The following is a 14,016-nucleotide window of genomic DNA, read 5'->3' on the forward strand; positions in this document are numbered from 1 at the left end:
AAAGCATTCCTCCAAGTCTTGAACATGCCCTCCAGCTTCTTTGGACTTGACCAACATGTCATCGACGTATACCTCCATATTTTTGCCGATCAAGTCTCGGAACATGCCATTCACTAAACGTTGGTAGGTGGCTCCTGCGTTCTTCAAGCCGAACAGCATCACCTTATAACAGTACAGTCTCTTGTCTATCCGGAAGTTGGTATGTTCCTCGTCGGGAGGGTGCATACTTATTTGATTATACCCAGAATACGCATCCATGAACGAGAGTATTTCATGTCCTGTCGTTGCATCGACTAGTTGGTCTATTATGGGTAATGGGAAGCAGTCTTTGGGGTAGGCCTTGTTCAGATCTGTGAAGTCCATGCAGGTCCTCCACTTCCCATTTGGTTTTGGGACCAACACGGGGTTTGATACCCAATCAGGGTAGTAGGCCTCCCTTATAAAATTGTTTTCCCTGAGCCGCTCGACCTCCTTCTTCAGGGCTTGAGATCGGTCTTTGTCAAGCAGTCTCCTTTTTTGTTGCACTGGTGGGTAGTTCTTGTCTATATTGAGGACATGACTTATTACGGATGGATAAATTCCAACCATGTCCTTATGTGACCAGGCAAAGACGTCCTGGTTTTTCTTCAAAAATTCCACCAATCGTGCTTTAATTTCCACCTTTAACTCCTTTCCGACTTTAATTACTCTAGTCGGGTCCTCCTCATCTAGTAGGACTTCATCAAGATATTTGACTGGTCCTACCCCCATGACGTCATCCCCAAAGCAAGGATCGATGTCGTTTCCCTCGCTTTGGGAAACTTGCTATAATAACAAATCTTTGTTAAAAGGAGCCTTCGGCTCTAGTAGAATGTTTCTCTTAATGTCAACTTCCATGTTGACAACCTCACCGGTTCCTTCACCCTCTTCGCAGCAGGTTATTATCATGTTGTTTACACATGGTCCTTTCTTTGCCTTGGCTACTGACGCATTGTAGCATTCTCGTGCCTCCCTTTGGTTACTCGGTACTCATCCTTGTCTTGCGCTGGTGGGGAACTTCAAAGATAGATGCCAGATAAATATTGATGTGTGTAATGCCATCAGGAGGGGTCTCCCGAGTACCACATTGTAAGCCGATGAGCAATCTACCACTAGGAACTCTGTCATCACAGTCTCATGCCTAGGGGCATCCCCCACTATGACCGGTAGTTTAATAGTTCCTGCTGGTGCTAGGCATTCTCCCGTGAACCCATATATCACTTGGGAACACGGTGTCAGGTCCTTGACTATGAGCTTCATCTTCTCGAGGCATGATTTGTAGATGATATCTACCGAGCTTCCCGTATCCACCAAGCATCTCTTCACTCAAGCATTGGCGATTTGAATGGTAAGGACTAGAGGGTCATTGTGGGGGTACCTCACGTGTCTGGCGTCATCTTCTGTAAAAGTGAGAGTTTCACTTTCATACTTTGGATTCTTTGGAGACCCCTCCTCGACTGCCATAAACTGGGAAGACTCCTTACCTCATGTCTGAGGATCCTTGCATATCGTTCACAAGCATTGTTGCTGTTGCCTGCTATGTGAGGTCCTCCACATATGGTATCCAATGTGAAGTCTACAGCTGCTGGCTCAAGTGGTGGACTCCTCTGACTTTAGAATTCTGGATTCCTGCTTGGGGTCTCGTTCTTGCCTCGGTACCTCGAGAGTTTTCCTGATCGGAGAAGAAACTCTATCTCATCCTTCAATTGTTTGCACTCGTTTGTGTCGTGCCCATAATCATTATGGAAACGACAAAACTTATTCTTGTCCTTCTTTCCTTCTGAGCGCAAGGGTGGTGGCTTTCGGTACGGTACCTCCTGGTATGTTGCCAAGTAAATATCAGCCCTTGATGTCGTCAGGATGGTATAATTGGTGAACCTGGGCTGGTAGGGTTGATGCTTAGCTTGTTTGTCGGCAGGTGCTGACTTAGCTTTCTTCTCTCCACCCTGCTCGGCCCCTGAGGTATTCCTCTTCTTACCGTTGCCCCCACTGCCGCCCTGAGGGTTTGTGCCATTTTTATCCGCCTTGACAGTGGTCGAATGGTTTATGCCTTTTTCTTTCTTCATGATAGCATCATCTAGCTTCATGTATTTGTTAGCTTGGTCTAGGAACTCTTGCAAGGTGTTGATAGGGTTCCTGTGTATACTATCCCACAAGGGACTACGATAACTTATCCCTGCTGAGATGGCAACGAACTTTCCTTCATCTCCTACCGTGGCCGCTCGGTTTGCCTCTCTCATGAATCTTTGAATGTAGTCTTTCAGGGATTCGTCTTTCCCTTGCTTGATGCCAGCTAGCTAATTGGCATAAACTGGTTGAATCCGCCCGGCACTAAAGACCTTGCAGAATTATTTTCTGAACTGTTCCCAGGAAGTGATGGATCCAGGTTTAAACTTCCAATACCATTCTTGAGCTGAGTCAGAGAGAGTGTTAGGGAATACCCTGCACCTATAATCAAGTTCCACACTGAGTAACTCCATCTGATCCTCGAACTTCCCAATGTGTCGTACCGGGTCCTCCTTCCCAGTGTATGTAGGAAGTTTCGGGGTCTTGTATTTTGGTGGTGGTTGGGCAGCTTGGATCTTGGCATTGAAAAGGGCTCCCACTTCTATGAGTAACTCGATATCTGAAGGTTTCTTTGTTAGACCCTGAACAGCCATAACGAGTGCATCTATTTGAGCCTGCACTGCTGGTGGGATCATTGCTCCAGGTGGGGTGGATATCCTTGGTACCTCATGTTGATGACCTCCCTCAAATCCTAAGGTCGCGCATCTTTCCCCAGCCTATAGAACATAGTACTTGTGTTATTCATCGGTTCCTTTCCCTTGCGGGACTGAGGGTGTAGGGGTAGGTCCGCCTTGCCCCTGTCGGTGCGGCCCTACCCCCGAGCATCTCCTCCTACCTGACTTTGAGATTTGGAGTGACCATTTCCATTCCTGTCACGCCTCTCAGATGTTTGGCCCTCATCTCTCGCGTTGTTTCGTCGGTCCCCTTGGGAGGGGGCCTTCGGGTTGGTAATACTCCTACTCCTAGATGGAGTGTTATTCTTCTTAGTCATGGAGGAGGCAGTCTTGGACTATGCCTCTTCATCCTGGAAAAGTGGTTCTAAGAGTGCCCTTGGGGTCTTACTCCTCCCTTGGGACTCTCTGTTTCGTGGTCTTGCATTCCTGCTGCTTTGGCCTGAGCCTCCCTCACCACCTGAGCAGCAACTTCAGTGTTAGCTCGGGCTAATTGAGTAGCCGCCTCTAAGGCCACAACGGCCTCCTGGTGCCTCCGATCAGCCTCCTGCTCCCTCTGGATCATCCTCTGTACCTGCTCATCGATTTCCCATCGTTGTCGTTCCATAGTCGCCCTCTGAAGGGCTATTTCTGCAGCAAAGACCTCCTGCCTCACCAAAAATTGTGCCATCTCCTCCTGGTGAGCGTCCTGTGGATCTTCTGCATCAGGTTGATCTCCAACCTCCACCTGAGGTTCGTTAATGGGATCTATAGGATTCTGGGTGGTGGAGTCCCTGGGAGCAGTCTTCTTGGTCTTATTGGGTTTTGGAGGCATCGTAAAAATGACGAAAGTGTGTTTCTTGATTTCATACTCTCAATGAAAGCACCAAAATGTCGACCTGTGAAATTGGCCAACGGTCGTATGTACAATATACGATACCTTTTGAACGAAATAAACGAAATAAATGACAAAGTATGATTATCTTAAATAAACACACATAAATTTATAGTGGTTCAGCCCTGTTCTGATGAACAGTAATAACCTAATCCACTTAGTCTTTAGTATTGAGTTACTCGACAATTACAAGTATGAACTCAGGAATTCACTTCTCAGAAGAGTTTTTCCAGTCCAAAAAAGAGTTCCCAAAAAAGTATTTTTTTATGAAGCCCTAGGTCCTTTATTTATAGTACCCAAGGGTTGTTACACGATCAGTAGTACTAGAGATCGTGGTTTGGTATACGATCACAGTGAGTGGAGATACATGTCCACCTTCCCACAATTATGAGATCGTGGGTCTTCTCTTGTTTCTATAGATCGTGGTGGATAATGCACGATAGAAGCCTCTGGGAAATGCTAAGTCTCTGTTGGTATGTCAGACTTAGGTGCTAGGCCCGACGACCAAAGCTTAGGTGTTGGACCACCCCGGGGTGCTAGGCCTGTTGATCTTCGGGGTACTAGGCCTGTTGATCTCAGTTTGAACGAGAGTAATTACTTCTTAGTGAAGTGTACTTGGGGGTTTAGGCCGACCACCCTATGGAGGATAGGGTCAGGCCGATCACCCCTAAGGTCCTTGGGCATATTGGGCCGACCACCCAGGGGTAGGGTCAGGCCGACCACCCCTATGGGGTACAGGACTTGCTTGGGCCGACCACCCCTAGGAGGAATAGCTCAGGCCAACCAACCCTAGGGGTACTGGCTTGGTCGATTTTCCTATAGGTCCTGGACCTATCCTTTTTGTCTGTCGGTCTTTTCTCAATACTTTGTCGTTTTTCCCTGATTTGTGATGTCACGTGTCACATTCTCATTCGCCACGTCATCCTTGTATTTTTTAGGGATAACAATATTAATAATATAAAATATAAAAACCAAATTAGAACAAAAAAACAATTAATTTTGACATTGGAAATTTAGCCATCGGCAACGGCGCCAAAAACTTGATCGCTAAAATATGATATGCAAGTGCACGCAATCGATTCAAGTAATATAGATAGTAAATAGAGTATCGTTCCCACAATGACTATTAACCAATTACCAATAATTGTTCTTTAATTTCTATTTGGCAAACAAAATTTAGATGAATAAATCTAATTATAAAATTTTAAATAACTGTGAACAAAATAACTAATCAAAAGATGAAAATCCATTATAAAAAGACCCAGGGTATTAACTTCCTCAACTTTTCATTCTACTAATTTTATTAATTAGTTCTAAATTTCTTTCTTCTTATTCTAATAGCAGGTTAACATAAATCGATTCCTATTCTTTTTCAATATATAAGATCTCATCCTATATACATGTCTTCTACATCTCTGTGATAAACTTAAACATATAGCAGACATTAAGTATAGAAACCTAATTACTACACAAGCCATACAACTACTTTCGTCCAATATGTAACCTATGTCTATATAACGATAGCATATTCAATTCTCATCTTTCAAATTTGAATCAAAATTATAAATCAAGCAAATATTGATCAAGTATTTACTAGTATTAAGCAAACATTATATAGATTATAATAAAGAAGAAGAATCAATAGAACATCATAATAACATTAAATAGAAATCCAAGTGACTACATTAAACTCTAGATAAGAAAATTAGTTCATAGAAAAGAATAGAAAAAATAAGAGAAGAAAGAGAGGAAATAGATAGGGGTTAAGAAGAAAGCAAGAGAGATCTAAAATAGTCTAAAGCATTCTTTTTATAGTGATAAAGTTGTGAAAATAGTTTTTTAGATGTTTCCATTTGTTACTTGATAATGCTCCAAAATATATTTATTTGAATTTCAAATCGTATAACTCTAGCTTGTGTAATCTTGTAGGTCGAATATCACCATGTAAACGTCTGAATTTGACTTTTCTTGAGAAACAAGCTTTCGTAGGTATTTGAATAAGATTTCCAACGCCACCAAGGACACATAAATCGGATAAGTAAGTTGGGAGATATGGTCAAAATACCGAAACTGTCTAAGATTCAAAATATCTAAGATTTTCCAACCATTTAAGTTTGAATTCTCATTTACTTCTCCAATCAATTCAAATAAATATTTTTTTTATTATTTTTTTCTTAATTGAAGATAATATTTCAAAAAAAATTTGAAATATTTCTCAAATATCTATTTAACAAATGGCAACCTGAAAAATACAACAACCACACATAAAAAGAACTAAAACTATAAAATAATAATAAAACTAAAAGAACTAAGACTAAAAAAATATTAAAAATCTATCATATCAACTATAAATATGGTTTTGAAAGTATTAAGGCTATTAAATATAAATTGACTGATTCCTACAAGGTTTTGTTTGGTAAAACTTATTTTTGGTTGTTTTCTCAATATTAACTCAAGCTAAATTGCTACACCATTTTTTGTTGCCCGTAAAAGTTTGTTAGGAGTTTGTACCTTAAGTTTATATTTTTTATTTCTACAATACTTTATATGTCTTATTTATTTTTTTTTAAAAAAGGTTGTAACTGTTGCGTGTTATTTTGTTTTTGTAACATTCCTTTACTCGTTTTGTAATTATAATGATTGTGTTTGGTAAAATTTTTGTTTTTGAATTTTTTAAACACAAAAATAAAAATATTTTTTTTATTTTTAAAAAATAAAAATATGTTTGATAACTATTTTTGTTTTTTGTTTTTAAAAATAAAAATAATAAATTCGTTTGATAATTTTTATTTTTATGTTTTGTTTAGCAATATAAAATGAGGTGGTGATTTGAAGAAGAGAAGAAAAAAAAAACTAAAAGTTGAAAACAATTTAAAAAAAATTTGAATGTGAAAATTTTCTATTTTCAAAATTTAATAAATTTTGTTTAAAATTTAAAAAAATAAGAAATAAAATAGAGTTACCAAACACTATTTTATGTTTAATTATCAAATTTTTAATTAATTAAATAAAAAGCTGTTTTTTGAATTGTTACCAAATAGCACCAATATTTTTATATTATTTTTATTTAAATTTTGGTGACAAGTTTGTAAATTTACATATAATTATGAGATTTTGTATGGACATGAGTGTTTCTGTAACGTACGATATTGTATACATGTATGAAAGTATAATGTTTTATGGGATTTTTTTTTCATACATATGGCTTTTTAGCCATTATTGTCCAAAAATATGGGAATTAAACTTTTCCTAATCTATATGGAAAAATTTAATCAACAAAAAGTTAATTTATGGGAAAACTAACTACATATGGTAATTAAAATTTAAGCAAAGACAAATCAGCCCAAGGAAGGGTAGAATCGTAATAAATATCACAACACTCCTCAAAATCAATCAAACTCATTACCGTGAAATTGTCTTTTCCTCTGCCGTAACTCTGTCCAATTTCTTCTTCCATCTCCGGCTTACTTCTCCAGCGACACCTTCCTTCTCTGGCGAAAACTTCTATCTCCGACGACCACCTCAACATTTGATCAACAATAGTTATTTTCGAACTCATGTCAAGAAAAAACACTTCAAGAAAATCTGGTCACTTCTACAAGAAAATTGGTGATCATCTTCTGCAGAAATCAATTCAAATTCAAGAAATCTTCCAATCAGTTCTGCTGCAATCTTTGGCATTTCCAACAACTTGCATCTAGGTATGCAAAAATCATCACCTCTCGCAATTCTATTATATTGTCATTTGCTTCTATTTCAGAATATTAATTTCCTAAACCTACTGATAAATGTACATTGGTTGATCAGAAATAGACAAAAAATAAGAACTATAAAAAATTTAGATTCTAATTTGTCTTTTCAATAAAAAATAATTTGATATTTGTGTGAATTTTAACTGCCAAAACATCCAGTAACAACAAGGTAACCAGTTACCTTGAAAATCAGTCAATTTGTTCAATTAAGTGTTTCAGTAGGGTACGTGATTACAAATTAAGGTAACCAGCTACCTTAATGTATTCAATTCTATTCTATTGTCATCTTCTTCTATTTCATAACTATTAATTTCCTAAATGTTTTACATAAATCTATTTTGTTTGCATAAAAATTCGAAATTATTTTTTAACTATTATCTTGAATATAATGATAATAGTGATGATCATGGTGTGCTTTCTAAAAACACAAACAATTTATAAACTAAAAAAAATTTTAAAAAAATATTTAAATCTACTGATATATGTAGATTGGTTGATAAAAAATAGACAAAAAACAAGAACTATGAAAATTTTAGATTCTAACTTGTCTTTTCAATAAAAAAAATCATTTGATATTGGTGTGAATTTTAACTGCCAAAACATTTAGTAACAACAAAGAAACCAGTTACCTTGAAAAACAGTCAATACTTTCAATTAAGTATTTCAGTAGTTTATGTGATTACATACTAAGGTAACCAGCTACCTTAATATATCCAATTATATTCTATTGTCATCTTCTTCTATTTCAAAACTATTAGTTTCCTAAATGTTCTACATAAATCTATTTTGTTTGCATAAAAATTTGAAATTATTTTTTAACTATTATCTTGAATATAATAATAATAGTGATGATCATGATGTGCTTTCTAAAAACACAAACAATTTATAAACTAAAAAATTAAAAAAAAATTATTTAATCCTACTGATATATGTACATTGATTGATCAAAAATAGACAAAAAATAAGAACTATGAAAATTTTAGATTCTAACTTGTCTTTTCAATCAAAAAATTCATTTGATATTGGTGTGAATTTTAACTGTAAAAACATTCAGTAACAACAAGGTAACCAGTTACCTTGAAAAACAGTCAATATTTTCAATTAAGTGTTTCAGTAGGGTATGTGATTACAGACTAAGGTAACCAGTTACCTTCCCCAATTACAACCAACTAACTCTTGAAAAATTTGCCAAATTTTGCAGGTATGGACAGTACTGCTTTTTTGGTTCAATTTGGAGGCAAGTGGATTGAAAAAAAATGAGTACGAAGGGAACACAATGACTGAGATATTGATTTCACCAAATTGTTCTCTTGACAACTTGGTGAATTTGATAAAAGAGGATATAAAGGAAACAAGATCAACTATTGAAGTTTATTATCAAGTAGCCAAAGGAACACCATCAATGAATGTTGAAACACACAATTAAGTGTTGTTCTACATGGAAATAAAGAAAAAAGTTGCTGCAAAAATAACAAACTTACCATTGTGTGTCACTATACTTCAAGAATTAAGCAATGAAAATAACCTTATTTTACTAACAAATCAGAAAGTTACACCAGAAGAAATGGAGGTGGGGGCATTATTAATGCAAGCAAACAATGCTTTCATCAATGAAAATATGTTAACTTGATATTTTAACAATTAAAAAAAGCAAAAGACATAGCTTGATATTTTACAGCAAAACAATCATATCATAACTTTATTCATTAAAGGAGTGAGTTCCATATTCATAAATTATTATTGATTATTATATTAAGTCTGTTACAAATTCAAATACATTGAATGATTACACAAACATATAAAATTCCTTTTAGAATAAATTGTTGGTTTTTTTGTTGCCTGTTATATATTTATGCCACCAACACCTGAAAAACACGTTTTTAAAAAATTAAACACAATAGTCTGGGTAATTGGTTACATTTAATATATCTCAGTTGCTTTAAAAAGTGGAATATATATTATATATAATTATTAAACGTGAAATACATAAAAAAATAAACAAGAAATTAGGCACTTTGCTCTAACAATTGCCAAAAAAAAAAATAGCGAAAACATCAAGCACCAAAGATAACCAATTATCCCTTGTATATAAGATGAAGACTAAACTAAGTACTTGGTTACCATTAAAGTATCTTAGTTGCTTTAAAAAGTGGAATATTATAATATATAGTTATTAAACGTGAAATACAAAAAAAAAAAAAAAAAAAGAAATTGGGTACTTTTCTCTAACAATTGCCACATACAAAAATAGCAAAAACATCAAGCATCAAATGTAACTAACTACCCTTTTGTATATAAGATGAAGACCAAACAAAGTACCTAGTTACCATTAAAATATCCCTGAAAACTAATTAAATATATACAGATAAATAACACAAAAAAGATCAAAAGATATATAAAATAATTTAAGTAACCAAGGTCTTACAATAGTAGCAATTTAACATATGCAAGTATCCAACTAACTACTTGTCATCATTTCCAAAAGTCAAATATTGATATAGTCTAGAGTATAGACAAAATAAAAAAAGTCTAATATCATTTCCTAAAGCTTCCTAAATAACCTATGCAGCAGTCTTCCTCCTCTTCTGCCTCTTATCCAAAAGCTTTTCACTAAACTCATTGTTAGTCAAATATTCATCTTCTTGTTTCTTCTTCCCATGAAAATACAAGCTAACAGCAATGTCTTGGCGAAACAACTGAGTATCAAGTTCTTTTGGCATCTCGACATTCGCCATTCGCCACTCGAAACCTCCATTCTTTGAAGCTGCAGCACTCCGTACGCCGAAGTAAGTCAGCTCCGATCGACGACTATGAAGACCACAACTCGCCTTCGTTCACCGACCTCTGTTCGCCTGCACTCAACTCCGATGGTCGCCCGCCTTCAAGCTCGTGGCCGGATTGCCCCAATATTGCAGAAAGCCCCAAATCACCACATATGAATATGAAGCTTTTGTAAAAAGTAAATGAAAACAAGAAGTGAAAGAGTCGGTTTTGTAAAAAGTAAATAAAAACAAAATGTTTTAATATATAAAATAATATAAAATCAATTAAAAAGTTAAACTACTGAACATTGTTTTTTTTTTTTTAACTAAATAGCCAATTTAAAATACTTGAAATAACATGTAAATTACATGGTTACCTTTCTACTTTTATAAAATATCATTAGTAATCAAAATATGGCATAATGATAATTTAATACAAAATTATGGGAAAAAAAAACCATAATAGTGAATAAAATATATCAAAAGCCATAAAATAATACTTGTAAAAAAAAGCTATATTTTTTAAATCTTTCTTAAAAAAGCAATATAAAATGTAATTTCCTCATGTTTTATTGTTAAATTTGGTTATGATTTCGTAACTATATGAACACGGAATTATAATATTGTTATGAATTAATGACAATTAACTTAAATAAATGATAATAATTTTTAAAAAAATTTAGAAACAACTATAACTTTTGTAGGACATAAAAAAGAAGAAATTTATTGGGTTTCAATATTTGTTTACGGAGGTGCTTCACCGTAAGAATCCTGATTTTGGGTTAGGGGATGCTTAGTGGGCTGGGCTTATCGTAAATTTATAAATAAAATGGGTTACAGAATGTTCAGAAATTGTTTATTAATTGAGCGTACAATTGAAAATTTCCCTTGTTATTTTACGAAAAAAAATCTTCTGCACACAAATTTCCCATCTACTTATCTACTTGATGTACCACCAATTATTTAAAGATATATTATTTATTTATTTAATATATATTTAAATTATTTATAACTTTCTCTTTTCTCAATTATAAATAAATGAGGTGTCTTCAAATAATTAGTGGAAAAGAGAAGGAGGAGACACAAAATTGGGAACAGCAAATTTTTTTTCTTATTTTACATAAGCGAAAATGTTCAAAAACAAAAACACTCCTAGGTAGCAATTTTTGAAAGTGTGAAAAATATTACATACATGCACGTTCTTAATTTATATATCGATAAATATCAATATATATGTATATATAGTTACATACATCATGGTTACGTTACATACGTACGTGTGTATTAATATTGATTGTGTAGAGACTTACTATTTCAAAGCAATTAAGACATAATTAGGTTGCTTAAATACCGGCTAACCAATAAAAAAATATGGACATAACATCCAAATATTATTTGGTAGAGAGTCGATCAATCACAGGAATTAATATGATCCTATTATATATATAACCTAGCTATTTTTAGATAACTCAACTTCTATATAAGAACCTCCATGCATGCAAATATATTCAACATTAATAAATAAAGCACAGGCTTGGGAAGAGAGGACGAGTGAGTACTCTCTCTCCTCTCTTTCTAGCTCTAGCAAGCTCAACCGCCCACTCTCTCCGGTCTCTCTCCGACCATCTCTTATACGTAACTTCACATTTTTATTTTGTACGTATTTTTTTTTTTTTATCAATAAGTGGTCGGGGAGGGAGATAGCTAGGCTTTTCTATTCTCATGGCACCGGGAAAAGTAGTTGTGTCGGCAGTGTCCGTTGTATTGGTAGTGGGAGTTGCCCTAGCGGTGGTCGCCGTGGTTAATGTTCAGAATCAGAAGAAGGAGGAAGTTGGCGGCCATGCCATCTCCTCACAGACAAAAATAGTGGAATCTATTTGCTCCGCTACCAACTACAAGAGCTCTTGCCAAGACAGCCTTAAGACCGTGGCTACCAATTCCAGCGCCGATTTCAAGGACTATGTCAAGGCTGCCATGCTAGCCACCATGGACCAAGTTAGCAAATCCATGAACTTGACAAGTTCCTTGTTGATCGAGGCCGACAAGAGCAGCAACCCTAAGCTGAGGATGTCCCTCGAGGACTGCAACGATTTATTGAGCTTCGCCATTGATCAACTTCAGGCCTCGTTCTCCATGGTTGGTGAAAGCGCAACGCACACCCTCCAAGAACGCGTCTCCGAGCTTAAGAGTTGGCTGAGCTCCGTCATCACCTATGCCGAGACATGCATCGATGGAGTACCGGAGCCCAAAATTCAGGATAAGATGAAAGACACTTTGCGAAACGCCTCTGCTCTCACTGACAACGCTTTGGCCATTGTTTCAGGGTTGTCTCAGATTCTCGAGGCCTTCGGCTTGAAAATTGACGCTAAACCCCTTAACGGCCGTCGCCTTCTGTCCAATAACGATGGTTTCCCAACCTGGGTTTCTGCTTCGGACAGAAAGCTTTTGCAGGCAGGCACCGAAAAAGTCGTACCGCAAGCGGTTGTGGCAAAGGATGGTAGCGGTCAGTATAAGACCATAGCAGCTGCTCTGGCCGCCTACCCTAAAACCGGCCTCACGGGAAGATACATCATTTACGTCAAGGCTGGAGTTTACGACGAGTACATCACGGTGGATAAGAGCATGGCTAACGTGTTCATGTACGGAGATGGACCAACAAAAACTGTTGTCACTGGTAGTAAGAGCGTCGCCAAAGGGTTAACCACCTTGCGGTCGGCTTCCTTCGGTAAGTAATAATATGATATACGTATATTTTAATCACTTTTCTGTGTACATGTGAATATATATATATATATATTAGTATTATTATACTTACATGTACGTACTTGCAGCTGTGGAGGGTCCAGGATTCCTTTGCAAGGAGATGGGATTCGAGAACACGGCGGGGCCAGAGGGACACCAAGCGGTGGCACTTCGGGTGATGGCGGAGATGGCTGTGTTCCATAACTGCCAAATGGATGGCTACCAAGACACATTGTACGCGCTCTCTGGACGCCAGTTCTACAGCCAGTGTGTCATTTCAGGAACCGTCGACTTCATATTCGGAGACAGCCCTTGTGTGATCCAGAACTCGCAGATCGTATTGCGGCGGCCCATGGACGGTCAACTTAACGCCGTCACAGCTCAGGGGAGGAGAGAACAACACCAGCCTAGCGGCATCGTGCTCCACAACTGCAACATCGTGCCGGAGCCGAAGTTGGTTGCCGAGAGGTTGACCATCAAATCCTACTTGGGAAGGCCATGGAGGGAGTTCTCTAGGACTGTAGTAATAGAGAGCACCATTAGTGACGCTATCCAACCAGCTGGGTGGGTGGCTTGGGAAGGTACCTTTGGCCTGGACACACTGTACTACGCCGAGTACGGGAACACTGGGCCGGGCGCTAAGACGGATAACAGAGTGACATGGAAAGGGTTCCATGTTATATCAAAGACTGAAGCCGCGCAATTCACACCTGGGCCATTTTTGGATGCAGAGAAGTGGATCAAGACCACTGGAGTCCCTTTCCAGACTAGCTTGATTCACTAATTCGTCGTTTCAGAGAGAAACTATTCATTATTTGATTGATTTTTTATAAATATTTTTTATTATGGAAGGTGAAAATTGAGATGATGATAATGTTAATGACTATTTAATTGTACATATACAATGCTTGCAAGTGGGGCTAGAAAATCTTGATCTGGCTGATGCATGCAGTGCATACTCATTTTTATCTCGAGGGTTGTAATTTTTTTGTTATTTATAAAAAATTAATTTGGTTTGCTTTCTCATTCTCTCTCTCGTACGAATAAAATTATTTTCAGTAAAAAAAAATGCTTGATTAACAAAGGTTCTGCAACTTGTGAGGAGGGTTAGTTAATGAATAACCAACAAG

At 36.7% G+C, this 14,016-nt stretch overlaps 1 protein-coding gene across 1 annotated transcript; it reads left to right on the top strand.

The window, feature by feature from the left end:
* The first annotated feature begins 11,866 nt into the window (after positions 1-11,866).
* On the top strand, positions 11,867-13,910 carry LOC133812705 (pectinesterase). Its single transcript, XM_062246507.1, has 2 exons — positions 11,867-12,869; positions 12,976-13,910. Exons 1-2 carry the CDS (start codon positions 11,867-11,869, stop codon positions 13,668-13,670), a joined length of 1,698 nt encoding a protein of 565 aa, XP_062102491.1. The 3' UTR covers positions 13,671-13,910.
* Positions 13,911-14,016: the final 106 nt, after the last annotated feature.

This window comes from Humulus lupulus, chromosome 1 (assembly GCF_963169125.1).
Source record: "Humulus lupulus chromosome 1, drHumLupu1.1, whole genome shotgun sequence".
Classification (NCBI taxonomy): domain Eukaryota; kingdom Viridiplantae; phylum Streptophyta; class Magnoliopsida; order Rosales; family Cannabaceae; genus Humulus; species Humulus lupulus.